The sequence below is a fragment of the Cetorhinus maximus genome, chromosome 12 (genome assembly GCF_964194155.1).
Source record: "Cetorhinus maximus chromosome 12, sCetMax3.hap1.1, whole genome shotgun sequence".
In the NCBI taxonomy this organism is placed as follows: Eukaryota; Metazoa; Chordata; class Chondrichthyes; order Lamniformes; family Cetorhinidae; genus Cetorhinus; species Cetorhinus maximus.
The window spans coordinates 104,397,310-104,421,243 of NC_135890.1; the positions used below are offsets into that span (position 1 = coordinate 104,397,310).

General features: G+C 43.7%; 1 protein-coding gene across 3 annotated transcripts in view; it reads right to left on the minus strand.

Annotated features, from left to right (window-relative positions):
- The window catches only part of ttc28 (tetratricopeptide repeat domain 28), a 761,973-nt gene that overhangs the window by 140,862 nt on the left and 597,177 nt on the right, over window positions 1-23,934 (minus strand). For all 3 annotated transcript variants that reach the window (XM_078554281.1, XM_078554279.1, XM_078554282.1), the window contains one exon: window positions 12,918-13,083. In XM_078554281.1, coding sequence (XP_078410407.1) covers window positions 12,918-13,083 — 166 coding nt within the window. The remainder of the gene's footprint in view (window positions 1-12,917; window positions 13,084-23,934) is intronic.

The following is a 23,934-nucleotide window of genomic DNA, read 5'->3' on the forward strand; positions in this document are numbered from 1 at the left end:
CAGCTTGACTTATATGAAAAAAGTATGATTTTCTACCTGCCAAGTGTCAAGCTTTGCAGCTCAAAGGAAGCTACACTTTCTGCATGTTAAGCTGTAGCTGAGACACCATTCAGGTTGCGAGACTACACTGCCATTGGCAGCAGGTTTCATGCCGACATAGCTGACAGAAAACTATTCACCTTGAACTTTTAAGCAGCCCAAAATCCCTTGTTCCTCGACTGAATGAGCTAGAAATTGAACCAAAGCCATTAATAAATTTACCCTCTGCGTTAATGCTGTCAAACTCAAGTAGATTGATACTCAATCAGAGACGAGTACTTATGACCTGTCAATCATTAATAGACAGGCTGGAAGTAGCTCTAAATAACAAACAATATCCATCGTTGCATTCAACTAATGTAGATCAGCAGGAAACAATAATATTGATGCAAAAGAGGTAGACAAACAAGTATACTAAAGTCTTGCATTTGCCGTGATCCAATATATTTCAGATGATCAAGAATCAAATTTGAAGCTGAAAATTTACAGACGCCTGCCAATCAGCAAACCTCTCACACCAACAATAATTTACTTCAGAATTTACGATTAACCCTGATGGATTTAAAAGGACCAGCCACATCTCCACCTCAGTAGCAGAATACATGCATTGTATGTTACTTGGTACAGTGCTCCTGTTATTGTAAAACAGTCCATCATTTGATTTATGAGCAATATCATGAGAGATCCACTAGTATTCTTAATAAAAAAGAAAGTACGAACACGAAAAAGCAATCTAGCCCACACAGTTTGCCCCATAATTTAGGTCCGTATTCAGGACTCAAAACTATTTTCACCCCCCCTCCTGCCCTGGGACCATGAATTATGAACCTGTCCATTCTTGTAATTTAAGTAAATTAAATCTGATACGCACTGACTATTTTGCACATACCTCAAGCATGAAGGCTTTCTACACCTATGAACTTGCTCATTTATCCCTGAACATGTCAAGCCCTAAGATATTGTGCAAGCAACATGCTTTGTCTTCTGTTTCAGTTTTGAGATTGTGAGCTTCATTAGCTTGCTGCATACTTTAATGAGTGCTCATCTTCCATCAGGTCCTCACTCAGGGAGTACTTAAGTTTTCACCAAAGACTCATTTAGGGAGTATTTGGTTTCCATCAGGCTCTCACGCAGAGTACTTTGCTTCCAACTGACCCTCTAGTTAATGAGTCCGTGGCTCTGATAAGACCCCACTCAATGAACACTCCGCTTCCATCAGAATTGGACAATGAGTTCTGAGCATTCACAAGCATTGTTAATGGCAAGGGACGAGGAACTGTAGAGGAACAAATAGATTTGTGTGTCCAGGTACACAAATCATTAAAAGCTCATGTACAGGTACAAAAAGTAATCAAAAAGGTTAATGGAATGTTGGCCTCTATCTCTTGGGAGCTAGAATACAAAGGGAAGGAAGCTATGCTTCAGTTGTAAAGAGCAATGCTCAGGTCCATCTGGAGTAATGCATTCAATTTTAGGCACTTAACCTCAGGAAGGATATATTGTCCCTGGAAGGAGTACAGCACAGATTCACCAGACTAGTATCAAAGCTTAAAAGGTTAAACTATGTTGACAGGTTGCAATAAATTTGGCTTGTATTCCATTGAGCTGAGAAGGGTGAGGGATGGTCTAATTGCATTGTTTAAAATGACAAAGTGATCTGTCAGGGGAGGGGTGGCATGGTGGTATTGCCACTTGAATAGTAAGCCAGAGACACTGGGTAAAGTTCTGGGGATTCATGAATCCCACCACGGCAGATGGTGAAATTTGAATTCAATCCATAAAAATCCAGAATTAAATGTCTAATGTTGACCATGAAACCACTGTCGATTGTTGTTAAAAAAACCTACCTGATTCACTAATGTCTTTTAGGGAAGGTTATCTGCTGTCCTTACCTGGTCTGGCCTACATGTGATTCCAGACCCACAGCAATGTGGTTGACTCTCAAATGCCCTCTGAAATTGCCCAGCAAGCCAATCAGTTGTATAAACCACTAGAAAGTCAATAAGGAATGAAACCGGATGGACCACCCGGCATCAACCTAGGCACTGGAAACAACAACGGCAAACTCAGCCCCGTCGACCCTGCAAAGTTCACCTTACTAACATCGAGGGGCTGGTGCCAAAATTGGATAGCTGTCTCACAGACTAGTCTAGCAACAGCCTGACATAGTCATACTCACTGAATCATATATTACAGATAATGTCCCAGACACCGCCATCACCATCCCCGGGTATGTCCCATCCCACTGGAAGGACAGACCCAGAAGAGGTGGGGGCACAGTGGTATACAGTCAGGAGGGAGTTGCCCTGGGAGTCCTCAACATTGACTCTGGAACCCATGAAGTCTCATGGCATCAGGTCAAACATGGGCATGGAAATCTCCATGTACCACCCTCTTTCAGCTGATAAATCAGTGATCCTCCATGTTCAACACCACCTGGAGGAAGCACTGAAGATGGCAAGGGTGCAGAATGTACTCTGGATGGGGGACTTCAATGTCCATCACCAAGAGTGGCACGGTAGCACCACTACAGACCAAGCTGGCCGAGTCCTAAATGACATAGCTGCTAGACTGGGTTTGCAACAGGTGGGGAGGGAACCAATAAGAGGGAAAAACATACTTGACTTCATCCTCACCAATTGCCTACCGCAGATGCATCTGTCTATGACAATATCAGTAGGAGGGACCATCACACAGTCCTTGTAGAGATGAAGTCCCGTCTTCACATTGAGGATACTCTCCATCGTGTTGTGTGACACTATCATCGAGCTAAATGGAATAGATTTCGAACAGATCCAGCAACTCAAGACTGGAAAACCATGAGGAGCTGTGGGCCATCAGTAGCAGCAGAATTGTACTCAACCACAATCTGTAATCTCATGGCCCAGCATATCCCCCACTCTACCATTATCACCTAGCCAGGGGATCAACCCTGGTTTAAAGAAGAGTGCAGGGGAACAAGACAGGAGCAGCACTAGGCACACCTAAAAATGAGGTGTCAACCTGGTGAAGCTACAACACAGGACTACTTGCGTGCCAAACAGCATGAGCAGCAAGTGATAGACGGAGCTAAGTGATTCCACAACCAACGGATCAGATCTAAGCTCTGCAGTCCTGTCACATCCAGTCATGAATGGTAGTGGACAATTACGCTCACTGGAGGAGGAGGCTCCACAAATATCCCCATCTTAAATGATGGGGAAGCCCAGCACATCAGTGCAAAAGCTAAGACTGAAGCATCTGCAACAATCTTCAGCCAGAAATGACGAGTTGATGATCCATCTCGGCCTCCTCCGGAGGTGTCCAGCATCACAGATGCCAGTCTTCAACCAATATGATTCACTCCATGTGATATCAAGAAATGGCTGAAGACACTGGATACTGCAAAGGCTATGGATCCTGACAATATTCCAGCAATAGTATTGAAATTTATGCTCCAAAACTTGTCATGCACCTAGTCAAGCTGCTCCGGTACAGCTACAACACTGGCATCTACCCGGCAATGTGGAAAATTGCCCAGGTATGACCTGTACACAAAAAGCAGGACAAATCCAACCCAAAGAGTCTACTCTCAATCATCAGTAAAATGATGGAAGGGGTCGTCAACAGTGCTATCCAGCGTCATTTGCTTAGTGATAACCTGCTTACTGACACTCAGTTTGGGTTCCGCCAGGGTCACTGAGCTCCTGACCTCATTGCAGCCTTGGTTCAAACATGCACAAAAGAGACATGAGGTGAGAATGGCTGCCCTTAACATCAAGGCAGCATTAGACCAAGTGTGGCATCAAGGGGCCCTTGAAAACAGGAATCAATGAAAATCGGGGGAAAACACTCCACTGGTTGGAGTCATACCTAGCACAAAGGAAGATGGTCGTGGTTGTTGGAGGTCAGTCATCTCAGCTTCAGAACATCACTGCAGCAATTCCTCAGGGTAGTGTCCTGGGCCCAACCATCCTCAGCTGCTTCATCAATGACCTTCCTTCCATCATAAGGTCAGAAGTGGGGATGTTCATTCATGATTGCACAATGTTCAGCACCATTTGCAACTCCTCAGATACTAAAGCAGTCCATATCCAAATGCAGCAAGACCTGGACAATAACCACGCTTGGGATGAAAGTGGCAAGTAACATTCGAGCCACACAGGTGCCAGACAATGACCATCTCCAACAAGAGAGAATCTAACCATCACCCCTTGACATTCAATGCCATTACCATCGGTGAATATCCCACTATCAACATCCTGGAGGGTTACCATTGACCAGAAACTGAACTGGACCAGCCATATAAATACTGTGGCTACAAGAGCAGGTTAAGAGGCTAGGAATCCTGTGGCGAGTAACTCATCTCCTGACTCCCCAAAGCCTGTCCACCATCTACAAGGCACAAGTCACGGGTGTGATGGAATACTCTCCACTTGCCTGGATGAGTGCAGCTCCAACAACACTCAAGAAGCTTGACACCATCCAGGACAAAGCAGCCTGCTTTATTGGCAACCCATCCACAAACATTTACCCTCTACACCGCCAACACACAGTGGCAGCAGTGTGCACCATCTACAAGATGTACTGCAGGAACTCACCAAGCCTCCTTAGGCAGCACCTTCCAAACCCATAACCCCAGCATCTGGAAGGGCAAGGGCAGCAAACACATGGAAACACTACCACCTCGCAGTTCCCCTTCAAGCCACTCACCATCCTGGCTTGGAAATATATCACGTTCCTACACAGTAGGTGGGTCGAAATCGTGGAGCTTCCTCCCTAACAGTATTGCAGGTACCTACATCACATGGACTGCAGCGGTTCAAGAAGGCAGCTCACCACCACCTTCTCAAGGGCAATTAGCATGGCCTAGCCAGCAATGTCAATATCCCATAAATGAATAAATAAAATAGAGAAACTAGTTCTCTGGTGGGGTAATGCAGAACAAAGAAGTGTAATCTTAAAAGTAGAAATCGGCCATTCAGGAACAAAATCTGGAAAAGCTTTCTCAAACAAAGGGATTGCAAATCTGAAACTCTTTGCCCACCAAAAGGCCGTGGATACTATGTTAATTGACTTTTTAATACTCAGGTTTTTGTAAGATAAATGTGTGTAAGGATATGGATCAAAGGTGGGTAAATTGAGTTGAGGTACAGATCAACCATGATATAAAAGACTGGAGGAACAGGTTCAAGGAGCTGAAAGATGTGTTTCTATTCCTGTAAGTCCTATACCCAATGGGTTCTTAGGTTACATCAATTGAACTCAATGATGGCACTCTTGAATTAGAAGGTTGTTGCATCAAGTCCCACTCCAAGAGCTAAATGCATAATCTGAACTTGAAGGAGTTCTACTTTTTCAAATATTTAACTTTCACCAAATTCCCATTAAATTCCCATTCAAAGAATACTCAGCACGTTGAATCGTCCCACTCAGTGTGCTTGCCCCCATAAGCCCCCACTCACTGAATACATCACTTTCACAAGACTTCCATTCAATGAGCACTAAGCTTCTAATAGGTTCCTATTCAGTGAGAAGGCTATTCACTTAGAGCCCAAATCAGTGAATACTTAGCTACCATCAGATCTCCATCCAACGAGCACTCAGTCTACCACAGCCTTCCAGTCCATAAATTTACAAGAGGTGACAAAGTTTATTGGAAGCTTGTTAATTATTTGCTGGATTTTAAGGAATGTGCTCTGCATATCCCGACATATCCAGACACTATAGCTGTGCGAGGCTTGTCCAATAGTGAATGTGACACAGTGACAGTGCAACAGAGTTTTAATCAGAGATCATCTCACGCATCTCACAAGTGCTGCAGTGTCCATTATTTGACTGTTCAGCTTTGTTGCACCCACATCAAGCATATTTGGGTACTTTTCACATCCAACTTATTGCGACTCTGGAGGCTAGACAATTAAGCTCAGCAGGAAATTAACTCATTACTTCCAATGTAATTCCTTAAAAAAGGATGTTGTCAAATGAAAAAGAACAGTAAAAGTGAAATTCAATATGATCAAGGCTGTCCTTTGTCCTTTAAAACCAAATTTTTGATCTCTCTTAGGCACTAGTATCCCATATCCAAAAATCCTTGTCAAATGCTCTAATTCTGATGAGCTTGTGGTCAGTTGCTAAAGTAGATTAAATGTAAGTACATAAATTGAACTGAAACATGGCAGAGCGGTGTAATTTTTTTTTTATTGTTCTCCTGACAATCACAGCTAACAAGATAGGAATACATGAGTAGGTTAAGATGCCTGGGAGGCAAGCCCCATGTGGATGTAAAATTTATTTCTTTGAATTTTGGGTGGAGGCTTTGGCGAAGGATTGATACTTGAAGAACAATGAAACTGCTGCATTCCACACACATTCTGCGCAATCTCTCCACTCCTTAACCACACCCCACTCCTTCAGCCGTCTATCATATGCCAGCATGTCTGTACTGGAAATGTTTTACTGCAGAAGGATTCCAGATCAAGGTATTAAAAGGGAATCTAATGGGGAGGCTACATTCTCGAAAATGCAGCTCCCCTTCAGTGACAGATTGTGTGTTCAATTGAGCAGTCAGAAACAATTAACTGGAGGTACCATTACAGGCTTCATATTCAGGTTTTGGGCCTTGGTGTTGATAGCAGGAAAGGCTTGTAACTTTGGCAGCGATGTGGGAAACTGATTTAATCCCCCTGTTTGCTTGAATTGTTGATTCACCCAGTCTGAGCTGGACCCCTTTCCTCTTATGAGTCATCACACTGTGATTTTTTTTTCACATAAATGAATTGGCATCAGTTTCCCTGGTCACCTAATGAATAAAAGCACTGTCTGGTGTAGCACTAAACTATAGAGAACAGAAATGCATGATTCAATTACTTATCTGTGCTGAGTTAGCTGAAATGAGACAGAGTAGCAGTTGGTGCACTACATCACTATCCCTGAGTTATGGAGGGAAAATTTAACAAAGATTCCTACCCCTGATTGCTACGCAATGAACACAAAGGCAAAGTTTATCGACCTGCAATGTTAACTCTGCATGGTATCCTGTGCCAAGTTGGAGCCAGGCTCCTTCATGCTCTTTGACAATGACAGGAAGCTAGCCAAGGCATTCAGCATTTCAATGTGCTGCCTCATCAGCGTTCTTGAATTCTTTGCAACAGAACTTGTCTCACCCTCTGATGAGCTGGTGCACGTGCTATCTTTTCAGCCTGACCTTACTGAAGCCTACTTGTGCCTGGTGATTCAGCATGTGCAGATCACTGCTCAATACTAGCCTCCATGAAATGTGCAGTGCCAATATCTGAACTGATGGTTGTACATGTCAGATTAAGCAAAGGGGTCTCTTCATCAGTGCGGTGGTGTCACTCTCTTCCTCAAAGGGGTGTTGTGGCTGGACAGGTGACAGTTCTTGGGTGCCTAAAAGCAGCTGGGGTGAGGGAAGTTGAATGGTGCTCTGGATGGGGAGGGAGGTGTGTGGCAAGGGGGGTTGGGGAGGGGTTGGAAAGCAAGAGGTCCGTGGTTACACCATCAGCAGCTTGCTCATCATACCAGATAGCAGGATGAGGGTGGGCTGGGTTGGAAAACATAACGTTATCCTCAACGTTCTCAGTGATTTCAGCGGCCATGGACTCTAACGCAGCTGGCCCCATGATGCGGAGAACCATCTCAGGAGATGCAGGAATCCTTGACCCCATTAGTTTTGCTCCGCTCCCAGCGGGTATGGACTAAAACCTCCTGTGAGACAGGCAAGAATATCGTTGATTGTGCTGCACTGTGTTTGGGCGATGTATCGCAGCTGAATAGTTGGTACTATGTGGAAGCAATGGGAGCAGGCTATGAGGTTGACATCATTTTAAAATGTGTAAAGGTGAGTTGGAGCATCTGGATATTAAGTCTGAGTCTTGAGTGCCATAAACTGTTGCTGGGTGAGTGATAAGGGTGTGGCACATTAAGCAGTGTGAGAGGCTGGTGGAGCAGTGGGTAGTAAATGTCCTTTAAAGGTGCATTCACTGACCTTGACCACCCATGTGAGGTCATTGAACCTTTTGCTGCACTGTTGTCAAACTCTGGGCATCGAACAACTGCTCCCATTCTCTTCTGAAGGTGATCTTTGAGGGCTTCCTGGAGCCCCCATGGAAACATGACCCCTCTCCTCCTGCCAATCTCCACCACAAACACCTCCTGCACCTCATTACTAAACAAAGGAGCCCTCTCTCTTCCCTGGTACTTCATTTATGCAGTATCAGTATCAGTACAGGCAGCCAATAGTCCTGAGTGCAGCTCCCCTTTAAGAGGGAGAGACTGCCTTTAAGAAGATCAGGCATTTTTTAAATTCATTCACAGGGTGTGGGCTTTGCTGGCTAGGTCAGCATTTATTGCCCATCCCTAGTTGCTGGTGCACCACATGATATCAGCACTCAGGGCTTTGGCTCACTGCTTAAGCAGTTAGCAGCAAGGGTCCTGCTCAGGCTAAAGTTACAATCATGTAAATGATGTGGCAGACGGGTAAGGTTTCTTAAAAATCACTGAGTGTGTGGTGGAGTCAGATTCAATTGAGGCATTCAACAGGAAACTGGATTATTTTCTGAAAAGGAAGAATGTGCAGGGCTATGGGGAGAGGGCAACAGAGTGGCACTAGTTGAATTTCTCCTTAAGAGCCAGTACAGACATGACAAGCCAAATGGCCTCTTTCTGTGTTGCAATCATTCTGTGAAAATATAAGATTCTTAAAGTCTACCCCGTTTAACCCATAAATGCCTGGGTTTTCCCCATGACAGAGAACCTCTCCGTCGTGGTGAAAATAGTGAAAGAGGCCTGAATCTGAAAGTCCCACTCCTGAGCACAGCACCAGGGTGGGAATGGGCCTGGGTCTGGATTTGCACATGCTTGTTTTGCGATGGCAGCTGCCTCCACTCGTGTGCGATTTTGGTGTGAGAAGTGCCTGAAACCCAACGTGTACAGACTAGACCTGGTAGGAGTAGGTCAGAACTTTGTGGATTCATTTTGATAGCCAGGTTACCCTTTTGGAGAGGTACCCCTTGGGCCACGGACCCAGGACAACTTTGGAAGAGATCTGGTGCTCTTTGGGGGAGGTAAGGTGCCCTTTTGGAGAAGTCAAGTGCCCTTTAGGACTCAAAAATTAGGCATGAATATATGTAAAAAGTGCATAAACTCATTAGAACAGGGAGCTGTGAAGGCACTTAATACTCCTGCCCTTTGACTTTTATAAAGAACTGCCAAAAGTGCTTTTTAAAAAAAAGGTTGCTTGCTATTTCACTGTGTCTCTTGACATAAGCCTTAGAGTTACCATTATTGGATAAGTGCTGCATGACTCGATTTCAAACTGTCCATTATCACGGTAGGGTTCCTGCCATTTCACAATTGATTGACATTGGGGCTCGTTGAAGTAGGACAATGAATTTCAATTCTTGTTGTTTTAAGGGATTATGCACTTGAATGAAATGTTTGTTGTTATAAGGGATAATGTAGTTGAAGGATTGTAAGTGTTGTAAATGGGTTTTTATGAATGAGGATTTTTAAAAGAGTCTATAATAGACACTTGGAATTTTATTTTATTTAATCTCAGCATGGGTCCTAAGGTCTGCCCATGGTGGATGCTGGGTGAGTTGGCATGGAGGGTGTAGGGCAAAGGGTGGGGGCCATGAGTTGGCACAGGGGGCTGTAAAAGGACATGGGGGTGGGTGGGGGGGGGCAAAGGTTTGTATGGAGGGTCTGAGAGGCCATAGGGAATAGGCAGAGGGGCAAGGGTTGGCATGGAGGATATATGGGGCCATGGGGAGTGGGCAGAGGGGTACAGGTTGGCATGGAGGGTATGAGAGGCCATGGGGAGTGGGCAGAGGGGCATAGGTTGACATGGAGGGTGAGGGGGGCCATGGGGTTGGGTGAGAGGCATGAGGTGGCGAGGATGGGGCATGGTGTGTGGGGGGTAGGTGAGGGGGTGTGAGGGTTGAGGCTGCAGGGCCGTGTTATGTTTCTGTGTTTTTTTTATAACTTCAATACAGCGCCAGTGCACCGAGGCAGGCCTTCTTCCCGGCCTGCCTCCACACTCATCATTCCAGGGTTGCCCGGCCCGACTCCCATGGAACCCCACAACCCAGAATGAAAATCCAACCTTCTGGGCCATTTTCTCCTGGGGTCAGGTTTGCGGAGTCAGGAAATGTCCCAATTCTATGCTCCCGTACCGGGAGTGAAAATCCAGGCCTAAGAGGTTGTTTCCCCTTGCTGGAGAATCCAGAACATGGGGGCATATCCTCAGGATAAGAGGTCGATCGTTTAGAACAGGGATGAGAAGGAATTTCTTCATTTAGAGGGTTGTGAATCTGTGGAATCATTTAGTATATTCAAGGCCGGGATAGATAAGATTGTTGATCTTTCAGGGATACAAGGGATATGGAGCATGGACAGGAAAATGAAGTTGAGGCAGAAGATCAGCCATGATTGGATGAATAGTAGAGTAGGATTGAGATGCCAAATGGCCTACTCCTACTCCTATTTCTTATGTAGTATTAATTTTGCATGCTGCTTCTCAACAGAAACAGGAGCAAACAGATCACCAATTGCAACTCCTGCATCCGCAAATGGGCCTTCACAAATTCTTAACCCGAAGGGTGTCCACTTGGATGGACTGGGAGAATTTGCAGCAAAACTCAGTGCCATCATGATAGGAAGGCAAGGTTCACAGAAAACTGGAAAAACAAATTTATCCAGAGTCACAGGAGCATAAGCATAGCATGAATTCAACACAGTGATTATAATATTTCAACATGTTCAGCGCTTGATTTGCACACAGTCGCTGTTACCAATGTGCAATTAAATTGGAGGATATTCCAAGCAAATATTCACTGTTCAGCTGATTGCATCAACAAACAATATTTTATTTTGACCCCTTTCCATAAATTTTGCCCTTTCTCTTCTCCTGCTAGGGTATTATTCCAAGGGTAGCAGGCATTCTCTGGTACCGTGCACATTTTTCCTGCGATCCTTAGGTTATTCAACTATGGAAGTATCACATTCAATTCCAACCCAACATCCATAGACATGTACTTCAACAGGTTTCAGAGGATAACAATTAGGACTGAGAGCCTTTGATTGGTTTTTCCCTCCCCGTCTTAGAGCCCTCATTCCAATTTAGAGAAGTTTTGGCTGGCTCTTCCCTTTATGGACACACTACTCCGAAGCACAAAAAAAGAAGCTGGAATCTCTGGGTTAATTTCTTCCTTACTCTTTTTTAAAGAAAAGTAAATTAATTGTAGGTTCCCTTTCTGTTTCATAAATACACTTAAGCCAATCGGGTACAGTGTAACATACATTTCTCATGTGTGACACCAAACAATGATGACCATGACAACTTGCATATATATAGCTCTTTAATGCAGAAAACTTTGATAAGGCGATTCACAGGCACATGAGAAAATGCTTGCCGAGCCAAGAACAGATTGGATAGATAGGAGCACCGAAAGCACAGGATCTTACAGAGGAGAGGAAGGCAGAAAAAAAGAAGAGCTTAGGAAGGAAATTTCAGGCATTGCAATTTAGACAGCTCAAGGCACTGCCATAAACAGGGCAAAGGGAAGAAGGTACGCACAAAGGTTGAAGTCAAAAGGATGGTGAGTATGGCAGGGGTAGGGGTGTTGTTTTAGGGCTGGAGGTTGTTACAGAGATCATGTCAATACTGAATTGAAGTGTCATCCTCAAGAGCTCCGATCCCTGGAGTGGGCTTTTGACTCAGATCTGGCATCTTGGTGAGCTGGGGGGGCAACTTGGTCACCGGAATAGGAAGACTGTGAAGTACTCAGGCTTGGCGGGTGAACAGACAGGTCATCTGGAAGGAGCTTGGAAAGGCAGGCATGGGTGAACCGGCAAGAGCGTGATACATTTAGGGACAGCAGATAAGATAGAAGCGTTGAGGATTCGTAGGCAAGTTCATGAACCACGAGTTACTCAGAGAAGATGGAATAAGAGCATCTCAGGCTAAGCAGAAAAGCAGAACAGGTATAAGGGTAAGGGTATATAAGTATAAGGGTATACTTGGTAAGTGGGCTGGCTGGCTGGATGCTCTCAGAGAAGGAAGATGGCAAACACATTCCAAACCATACACATACAAACCAAAAAGGTACCAACATCATTTTTGTTTATAATGGGCTAAACAGTGTTAATTAATTGATACTCTTAAATAATTTTGAAGACTTCCTTTATGTCATGATTGAACAGATCAAATTCTGTTTTCATTTTATGGAATTCCACTAATTTATGGCAGTTAAATAAATTATATTCTGTTTTTATTACATAAGAGTCAAGGATTTTCCATGATTTGTGTCAGCATTTTGGGGATTATATTCCAGAATTTCATTGTTTTCTGTAAAAAGTGCAAATCAGTGGCTTTACCTTAAATATATTCAATCAAAATATGACTTTTATTTATATGATTTAGTTAAAAGGGTCATATTTCAACTCAGCATAGTAAGGTTCCAGAAAGAATGCAGGAGGAGGAATGGGGAAGCTCAGCTATGTGGGCACTATTTATGGACTTACTGCAGAGTGAGGCAGATAAATGAGCAAATTTTCTTTTCACTCTCCAATCTTCTGCTTCTACTGCACTTTAATATTTAGTGCTTCATGAAGAAGAAGCTCAAACCATAACATATGACAGCTAAGTGTAAAGACTGAAACATGTGCCAGTGTTACAATGCATTACAGCAGTAACTGCAAAGGCATCACTCACTAATTTTAATGATCTCAAACACAATCTCAGTCCATAATAAAGCACTTTGAGTCTGTCTATAATCTTCAATCTGTCTCTGTAAGAAGCAAAGCAAGAATGACAGTTTAAACACAGGGAGGATATAAAAATAAATAATTACCCTTTAAAGAAATGGAAACTGTACCTGGTATAGTAGGAGTCAACGCCAAGTGCTTCTCGGACATTGGTCACATATTGCTCAAGAGTAGAGAAGCTGGATGCCTGCAGGTTGATGCTGCTTGTTTCATTAAAATCATTGCTGCTTTCTGCCAGACCATCGCCCAAATAGCACTCGTGAAACTTTAATATTCCTGCAAGAAGACAGAGAGACAGGAAGACATGTGCAGTATTACTGCGGGTATCAGAAAGCTGGAATCACTAATTACGCTGGCAATAGTATGCAGCCTCAGACTCCTCAAGCTCAAGTATTTGAGAACATGCACCAATATTCAGGAAAGCTTTAACATTTGACGGCTACAGTTACATTTTTATTTTGGGCAAAAGGCCATACTGTTGCCATTTGTTTAAAAGAAATCCATATGACATCTGATTTATTTATAGAGGCCTCGCCAACAAGGTATCTATAAAAGAGCCAAATCTCACTACAACGTTCCCTTCTAAAGAAAGCACCTCACCATCAAGATCATTTCCATAGAAGCAACTTTGGAATCAGAACCACAGCTGGAATTTTGTGTACAGTTCTGGTCACCACATGACAGGAAGGACATAATTGCTCTGGAGAGAGTGCAGAGGAGATTCACAAGAATGTTGCCAGGGCTTAAAAATTGCAGCTATGAGGAGATAAACTAGGGTTGTTTTCTTTGGAACAGAGGAGGCTAAGGGTGATCTAATTGAGGTGTACAAAATTATGAGGAATCTAGATAGGTTAGACAGGAACAACTTGTTTCCCCTAGCTGAGGGGTCAATTACCAGGGGGCATAGATTTAAGATAATTGGTAGAAAGATTAGAGAGGACATGAGGAAAAACCTTTTCACCCAGAGAAGCGGTGGGCGTCTGGAATTCACTGCCCAAATTGGCGGTTGAGGCTGAAACACTCAACTCATTTAAAAGGTGCCTGGACCTGCATCTGAAGTGCTGTAACCTGCAAGGCTACAGACCAGGTGCTGGAAAGTGGGATTAAAATGAGCGGCTAGTTTCTTTCTTCTCTTTCTGGCCAGCACAGACATGATGGGCTGAATGGTCTCTTTCTGCACCGTAACTTTTCTATGGTTCTATGGTTCTAACCTGCCCTCTGTATCAAGTTAAAGTATCGAAAGAAGGTATTTTTCACATTGTTCACATCCCCGGCTGAAATAGACAAAGCTATTCCATTTGGTTTCAAACTGGACAATCCAGTTTCAATTGCAATTGATAATTTTGATCATTGAAAACTGAACAGGAAAAGCAGCTGTTGATTCTTCTTCTACAGGTAGCATCCTCAATTGTTCGAGGGTTGCCAAATCTTGGCTTATGCTATGGTTTTGCGACAGGGCAGGGCAAGGAGGCTGGTCCCAAGTCTACCTCAGCCACAACAAGGATTGAACTCCATGCTGCTGAACCACACGTTAGCTGTCTAGTAAACTGAGCTAACCACCCCCCCACCCCAGTTGTTGATTAATGGCTAAACAAATCTAGTATGGTATGAGGATGGTAGTGTATGACAATGTCACTGGACCAGTAATTCAGAGGCCCAGGACAATGCTCTGGGGACATGGGTTCAAATCTCAGCACAGCAGCTGGTGGACTTTAAACTCAATTAATAAAAGTCTGGAATATAAAGCTAGTCTCAGTAATAGCCATGACAACTATCACCAATTGTTGTAAAAAAATACATCTGGTTCACTAATGCCCTTTAGGGAAGGAAATCTGCCGTGCTTACCTCGTCTGGCCTACATGTGACTCCAGACCCACAGCAACGTGGTTGACTCTTAACTGCCCTCTGATATGGCCTAGTAAGCCACTCAGTTCAAGGGCAATTAGGGATGGGCAACAAATGCTGGCCTTGCCAGCAACACCCACATCCCATGAAAGAATGAAGAGAAAAATATTGGTTGACACATTTTATTCAGTAGTACAGATTTGCACAAGCAGAGATTTTCACACAGACCTCCCAGTTTACTATAGTTATAATTACAGAGCAATATCATGGTGCTAGAGTAAAGAATCCTCTACCTTAAAAATGTCCCCCAGCTCCAACCTTGGAACAGCACACTTTCCCACTGCATCCTTTTTCCTTTGTTCATTCTTGGCAAGGCTGACATTTATTTCCCATCCTTTAGATAAGTGAGTAGCTTGCTAGGTCACTTCGGAGGTGTCAACCAAATATTTGAAGGAGACAAAATTGCGGGTATGTGGGGAAGGAGCAGGGGAGTGGGACTGACTGGACTGCTCTTCCAAAGAGCCGAAGTATATGTGGTGGACCAAATGGCCTTCTTCTCTGCTATACTATTCTATGAAGGGACAGGAGTCATATATGGGCCAGATGGGTAAGGGCATTAATGAACCAGTTAGCTTTTTACAACAATTCAATAGCTTTATTGTCACACTTACTGATACTAACTCCTTTACCTCCAAATTTTAAAATGGAATTCAAATTCTGAAACTATTGCAACCTGAGAGAACTTCTATGAAAATCTATGTTTATGCTACCTAATCAAATTTTCCAAACAAAACTTCGATTGCCTGGTGGGATTTTTGGAATAAGACACGACATAGCATATAGTACAGAAAGGAGCAGCTTCAGCACCAGCATCCTGTGGTCTCTTTGAATGAGAATGCCAATTTAGTGTTAATAGCCCCAAAATTCCACGTGGCATTTGTAATGGATTTGTGCCCATGTGATGGGATTTACACTGCCAAACTTATGTAGAGCTGAATCTGCCAAAGTTTGCTGGGTTGGTGCTCTAGAAAAAAATCAAGTAGTGTGGGGAGGTGCTTGAAAATTTAAGAATGCAGCCTTTGAAAAGTAAGGTCTGGCTAAAGATTGCTGGATGCAAATAAGGAAGTGTTTGGCTAACTGAGTTAACTCTCTGCACGGCATCACCTATGAGTGAGTTTGTCTCACTTTCCAAAAGTGATTTCCACTGGGTAATCTGGTACAGGGAGCTGGAGAAGGAACAAAGCAGCTTTCTTGAAAGCAGCTAGAGCCCTCTCCCCAGAAATTTCAATGACCAGGCCTTTTTGGACTTGGACCTTAGCAGGCAACAGTTATGTGGAACACGTGAGCTTTAACATATTTAACTCATTATGGCCTGTCAAGGTGGCAAAAATTCCCTTTTAAGACACTGATGATCATCTCAATACTGTTCTAGGAGAGCTGTGTTTCATTGTGGTGCTTATCTGTTGTTCATGAAACTCTTAAATGTAGTCATGGGAGCAGGGGTGTGTCTTGTCATCAGAAGATCATCTCTCGACACCATTTTATGCTCTGAAGAGCTTCAGGAGAGCTCAGATTCTGATGCATGAATATATAGGGGCAGCTTCCAACAAATTTCCCCTGGACGTGAAAGGTTCTTTGCATGTTGTCTTACACAATCTAGACATTCAGGAGTGGAAGCAATTTCTGCAGAGAAAGTTGAGGGGTTAAATGCAGAAGCTTTCAAAACAACATGGATGCCATATATTGCATTCTGGACCTTGTGAAAATGAGTAACCCCATAAAATTGAATGGTCCTGAAACACTTCTATTTCTCTAAACAGCTCTCCTGAAAAATGTCAGTCATCTAATCAATACATGTATGAATGGCACACTGGCTGATATGGCACAAATCCCTCATGACTGCCTGAACTGACCCCATTCCATAAAGCTGAATGTCACTGTCACCATTATTGTCACTGACACAGCACTTAGGTCAGATTACTCTGACTGCAGGTCCTGCTGTAGTTGACACACTACCACCATTGCCTTTTTGGCACATGCACTCTTCTGATGCACATCTCCTCCCCACAGTTTTCATGGGACTGCTATCAGTTGTATACTCTAGAGGGAAAACGTCTGCTAAGGTTTATTCTGTTCAAATTTGCCTCACCCTCCTTTTCTCCATGCTCTCTTGCACCTCCTCCTCCTCCAAGATAATTGCCTACAAAGATATGCCCAGAGAGAAAGCCATCCTTGCTCCTGAGAGACTTTCACCGTGTGTCTGAGTGGGGGGATAAAGGAGAGGGTATCAAAACCTCTCGGCAGACTCACACAGGCACTCTGAAACAAGTTCAAGACTGTCTAGGCTCAATGCCAAAAAATGAATTGCTCCGAAAGGCTGTTCCCAACTGCAGTAATTCAAACTTTCAGCAGTCATCAGACTCAAAAACTCCTTACTTCAGCTAGTCTCAGCTGATCCTGAAAACAGCTGTGCCTTATATTTCTCATTCTAACCAACCCCTTGTGCATTGCCAGCATAAATATAGGAAATTCGGGGCTCTAGCAGCAGTGACCCTCATTTTAATATGCATTAATTAAATGCATGAGGGCTCAAGAGGTGGAAATTTATGTGTACTTTACTTTTCATATAGTGAACCAGCAGAAACAGTTTCGGCCCCAATTGAGTTTTCTGATTTAAAAACAAAAAACATGGAATTTTGGGACAATTTGCGCTAAACTCTGGGGGAGTTTCATGCTATGGGCCACTAGGCACTGGGTTGAGTCTATACGAATTAATTTCATATTGAATCCTTACAACCAATGAATGAGGTAGCATTTCATCTCATCAATCAATTTTAATGCAGATTGCTGAGAGGAGGGAAGTAATCGAGATGGTAGGGATTGGGTCATGGGGACACCTTTCCTGCCTTAGGAGATATATTTCCATTAAAAAATTTGAATCAGGTGCTGAAGTGCATTGCAGTTTATCACAGCGGTAAAGCTGCCATCTCAGTTTTTCAAACAGAGGGAACCACCAAGCAGTGATGCCAGCCTAACCAAGGGAAAGAGGAAAAATTGGAGGTAGTATTAATCCTACTCCAGGTTTGTCTTCATACACCAGTGCTAACAAAGGCCCTGATGAATGGTACAGGAAGAAAATATGTAATATACTGTAAAGGACATACCTTATGACAGTTTGTTCAATAAACAGTTATTTACTTGTTAAGTTTACAAACCTGGTGCCCAGATTCTGTTAATCTACATTAAACAATTAGATGGTCTGATCAAACTTTTTCACATTTGTCACGGCTCAGGGAGCAGTGGGACTTATTACTGCAGTGCACTATACCCAGTGGTGGTGTATTCATGAGAATACACACCAGGGACGATTTGTTTCCATTACATTCTGCAGAACTATAACTAGATATTAGAGAACAGAATCACTAACAGCAAACATGTTTCAGTGCAAAGGGAATTTTAAGGAATTGCTCTGATTTTGGTTGAGTTTTGCAAACACAAAATGAATCAGATTATAAGAGGCTATAATTAGCGCAATTTAAATTTTGAAACTCTATGCAATTTTTTGCATAAGTCAGTTCATTGTCTGATGCAAAACAGTTTCGAGTGTGAAGTTTTAGAGCAGAACTGATTCCCACATCTTAGGTAGAATGTTGCCTAACTTATTTTTTCATTAGAACAGGAATGAAGTGCTTAGACCTCGACAGTCTCCAGTGGGTAGGAGCAGCAACCACATTTATACTGATTCAGCGTCTGCACTGCTACACTGTGATCCACATCATTCACTGCTGCTCCCACCCACCCCTCTGTATCCCAGTGCAATAGTTACGGCACAGTGTGTAGCATATGCTGGGTAATACACAGCAATTTGCCCGTTTGGCAATGTTTGACTCATCCAGGAAAAATATATGTATAATAGGTAACAAAAAAGGGGGGAAAGTCATATCCATCTGCACTCACTGCATACTCTTGTGTATAGAAATATAAAAGTATATTTTAGTCTGCTAGAGATTGCAAGAGATTTACTGACCCTACCTTCTTGCTAAGGGGTTGAATTTCCACAGGGATCCTGTCATATTTTACCTTATTCAAAATCCATTCACTTACACAGAGTTAAAATCGGACCCAAGATTATGTCATCTGATTACAGAGTCATAAAAAGACATAGGGCTAAATTTTGCAACCCGCACCCCAGCCTGCTGGCATATTTGAAGGTGAGAAGCTTGTAAAATAAAGTGGGTGGCCAGCCTGTCACCTTCCTGCCCATAGTGGAAAGAGAACTAGTTGGAAAATCCATTTCCAAAGAGATTCCACCCATCAGTTATTATGATAATGATCCCTAGATACCCCATGCACATTCTACCCCCATGTGTCTTAATCCCTTCTCTTTCTAGAAATCCATTTAATTGTCTCTTAAACTTATTTATATGTCATCCTCAGTGGTCTTCTCTGGTAACTTATTTCACTTTGGATCACAAATATTCTGTCAGACTCCCTTTTAACTATGCCATCTGGATACTTATCACAAAATAGAAGTCAAGTCATTGAGAAATTTGGAGCACAAAGTTAAATTTGTTATTCAACACTATAGTGTTATAAAGTATTAGTTACTAATGCTGGTGAGTTAATTATTAATATATATCACTTTTACAAAGAGTTTAATTCTACTTCAAAAGCAACGTGAGAAGGCATTAAACATGTTATTGATTTTTGTCAAAGAAAATCAACAGAGATATTTTTCCTGTTGTTGCTTGCCTATGGACTGTGGTGAAGTTTTTTTTTAATTATTTCCAGCAGTTGTGCCTGATTTCCTATTCTGAGACACAAATATTCCAACACATGCCCCACTCTGGTTAAGTACAATAATGTAGCACCTAACACCATGTCACACATCCACATCTGGGGCTCATTGCTTGCTGGCAATCATTACATAGTGCACTGAAGCTGCATAGTAATGCATTCTGAAAGTTCTCTCTCTCGACATGGCAAAAAACCCATTTTACAAATAAATGTTTAAAAGAGATCTTGATGGCAACGCACTTCAAACACGTTTTAATAAATCGTTAACTCTTTCTTGAAATGAGTCTGCATGGGGTCACACTTTAAAATCAAGTCAGTATCTGTTGCAGAATGTCCACTGAGCTAATCACCACATAGGAAATGAATCACAGAATTAGTTGACCTCATTTCCTGAATTTGACTATGTAGTGTTGCATCGTCTATTAAAATGTTATAGTCTAACAGTGAATGGAAAATCCTGATGTATCTAATTGCCTTTCTAGCTTAAATTGCATCACCTTTGGCCCATTTGTTGTTACACTCCATTTGCACGTTTTTCCTCATTCAAACAAAGTAATCTCTCATTGAATCACCTTAACTGTACTAAGGTTAATTGGACACATAAATGTGAATTGAAATTTAAGTGCTTAAAAATCTCGGTTACCTTTACACATATCATAAATAATAAAAAGCAAATTACTACTAGGTTTACAGTAAGGTTGTGTTCATGAATTTTTTTCACTATTTGGAGAGAGAAAAGAGCCAGAATAATAATTTTTGTTGTAATACTATCATAGTTGCAAGGAAATGTTTTGACATATGAAGAAATATTTTAACTTACTCAAAACCCATTCACTTATACAGAGTTAAAATCATACCCAAGGTTATGTCATCTGATTATAGAGTCATAGAGCTGAATTTTACCCTCACCCTCACCCTGCTGGCATATTTGAAGGTGGGGGAGCTTGTAAAGTAAAGCGGGTGGCCAACCTGTCACCTTCCTGCCCAGACCCGACCAGTCCCTCAACCCCAAAGGGCTGTGGAAGCTCAGTCATTGAGTATGTTGAAAACAAAGAGTGACATTTCTAAATGCCAAGGAATGAAACTGGACGAACCACCCGGCATCAACCTAGGCACTGGAAACGGCAACAGCAACTGCAGCACTGTCAACCCTGCAAAGTCCTCCTCACTAAAATCTAGGGCTAGTGCCAAAATTGGGAGAGCTGTCTCCCAGACGAGTCAAGCAGCAGCCTGACATAGTCATCCTCATGGAATCATACCTTACAGATATTGTCCCAGACACCACCATCACCATCCCTAGTTATGTCTGTCCCTCCAGCAGGACAGACCCAGCAGAGGTGGCGGCACAGTGGTATATAGTCGGGAGGAAGTTGCCCTGGGAGTCCTCAACATCGACTCTGGACCCCATGAAGTCTCATGGCATCAGGTCAAATATGGGCAAGGAAACCTCCTGCTGATTACCACATACCACCCCCCCTCAGCTGATGAATCAGTGCTCCTCCATGTTGAACATCACTTGGAGGAAGCATTGAGGGTGGCAAGAGCGGAGAATGTTGAATGTCCATGACCAAGAGTGTCTCGGTAGCACCACTACTGACCGTGCTGGCCGAGTCCTAAATGACATAGCTGCTAGACTGGGTCTGCGGCAGGTGGTGGGTGAACCAACAAGAGGGAAAAACATACTTGACCTCACCAAGCTGCCTGCAGCGGTGCATCTGCCCATGACAGTATCAGCAGGAGTGACCACCGCACAGTCATTGTGGAGAGGAAGTCCTGCCTTCATATTGAGGATACCCTCTGTGTGTTGTGTGGCACTACCACCGCGCTAAATGGGATAGATGTCGAACAGATCTAGCAACTCAAGACTGGGCATCCCTGAAGTGCTGTGGGCCATCAGCAGCAGCAGAATTGTACTCGAACACAATCTGTAACCTCATGGCCCAGCATATCCCCCAATCTACCATTACCATCAAGCCAGGAGATCAACCCTGGTTCAATGAAAAGTGCAGGCGGGTATGCCAGGAGCAGCACCAGGCATACCTAAAAATGAGGTGTCAACCTGGTGAAGCTATAAAACAGGACTACCTGGGTGCCAAACAGCATAAGCAGCAAGTGATAGACAGAGCTAAGCGATCCCACAACCAACGGATCAGATCTACGCTCTGCAGTCCTGCCACATCCAGCCATGAATGGTGGTGGAAAATTCATCAATGCTTCATCAATGACTTTCCTTCCATCATAAGGTCAGAAGTGGGGATGTTCACTGATGATTGCACAATGTTCAGCACCATTTGTGACTCCTCAGATACTGGAGTAGTCCCTGTCCAAATGCAGCAAGACCTGGACAATATCCAGGCTTGGGCTGACAAGTGGCAAGCCACATTCACGCCACACAAGTGTCAGGCAATGACCATCTCCAATAAGAGAGAATCCAACCATCACCCCACGATGTTCAATGGCATTACCATCACTGAATCCCCCACTATCAACATCCTGGGGGGTTACCATTGGCCAGAAACGGAACTGGACTAGCCATATAAATGCTGTGGCTACATCAGATCAGAGGCTAGGAATCGTGCAACGAATAACTCGCTTCCTGACTCCCCCAAAGCCTGTCCACCATCTACAAGGCATAAGTCAGGAGTGTGATGGAATACTCCCCACTGAAATACTACAACACTGAAGAAGCTGGACACCGTCCAGGGTAAAGCAGTCAGCTGGATTGGCACCACATCCACAAACATTCACTCCCTCCACCACCGACGCACAGTAGCAGCAGTGTGTACCATCTACAAGATGCACTGCTGGAATTCACTGAGGCTTCTTAGACAGCACCTTCCAAACCCATGACCACTGCCATCTAGAAGGACAAGGGCAGCAGATAAATGGGAACACCACTGCCTGGAAGTTCCCCTCCAAGTCACTCACCATCCTGACTTGGAAATATATCGCCATTCCTTCACTGTTGCTGGGTCAAAATCCTGGCACTCCTTTCCTAACAGCACCACATGTACCTACACCACCTGGACTGCAGCGATTCAAGAAGGCAGTTCACCACCACCTTCTCAAGGGGAATTAGGATAGGCAATAAATGCTGGCCCAGCCAGCAAAGCCCACATCCCGTGAATAAAAAAAAACATAAAAGATATGGGGATAGTGTGGGAAAAAGGCATTGAAGTGAATGATCAGCCATGATCATACTGAATGCTGGAGCATGCTCGACGGGCCGAATGGCCTACTCCTATTTCTGTGTTCCCATATTACAGGAGGCAGCAAGGCATCAGGCAGCCAGCCTGCCCTTAGGTCTATTGAGGCCCTCAAGTGGCCAATTAACAGCCACTTAAGGGTCTCAATCCACCTCTGCTGCAATTTTTCAGTCTGCAGGGAAAGGCGGGCGCAAGGCTTTGATTGCCAGGCTGCTGTCAGGCAGGAATTGCAGGAGGGCGGGTAGGGTGCTTTTTTTGTGGGGGTCCACTGTGCCCATGAGGGGCCACTCACAAACCCCCTTTCCCAAGTTCATACCCCCTCTAACTATCATTTGGCCTTAGCCTCTCTAACCTGACCTCCCCCCCGCTCCCAACCTCCATCACTGGGGTCTCCCAGCTGGGCCCACACAAAACCCCTCGACTTATCTCAAGTGCAAGTGACATCTTCTCTTATTCTTTGGGACTGCTTGTAGTCCCAGCAGTGGCCACTACTGCCTTTTCTGCTGGGACTACAGAACTGCCAACCAATCAGATTGGCCACCAGCTCTCCAAGACAGGACTTCCTTCCCAATGAGGGTGAAAGTCCAATTCTGACCCAATGAAGGTCACCCCCAGCACAATTTCACTGAAGGTTGCCAAATTTCAGGGGGTGCAGGTAATCAGTTCCACAGTAAAATTCACTCCATAGAGTCACTATGGCACCAAGGGAGGACATTTGGCCCATTGAGTCCATACCAGCTTTCTGCAGAGCATTCCAGTTGGTCCCATTGCCCTGTTCTATCCCCATAGCCTTGCATGTTTATTTCCCTCAAGTGACCATACAATTTCCCTTTGAAATCACTAATGTCTTTGCTTCCACTGCTCTCATAGGCAGCGAGCTCTAGGTCATTACCACTCGCTGTGTAAGTTCTTGCTCACATGCTCTGTGCATCACTTGCCCAAATCCTTAATTCTGTGTCCCCGGTCCTTGTACCATTTCAGAATAGGAACAACTTTTCTTTGTCTACCTCATCCAAATCTGTCATAATTTCATATGCCTCAATCAAATCCCCCCTCAGTCTCCTTTGCTCCAAGGAGAACAACCCCAGCTTCTCTAAACTAACCTTGTAGCTAAAATTCCTCATCCCTGGAACCATTCTGATAAATCTCCTTTGCACCGTATCAACAATTCTCACATCCTTCCTAAAGAGTGGTGACCAAACTGGACGCAACACTCTAGTTGTGGCCTAACCAGAGCTTTACAAAGGTTCAACATGACCTCCTTGCTTGAGCACTCAAT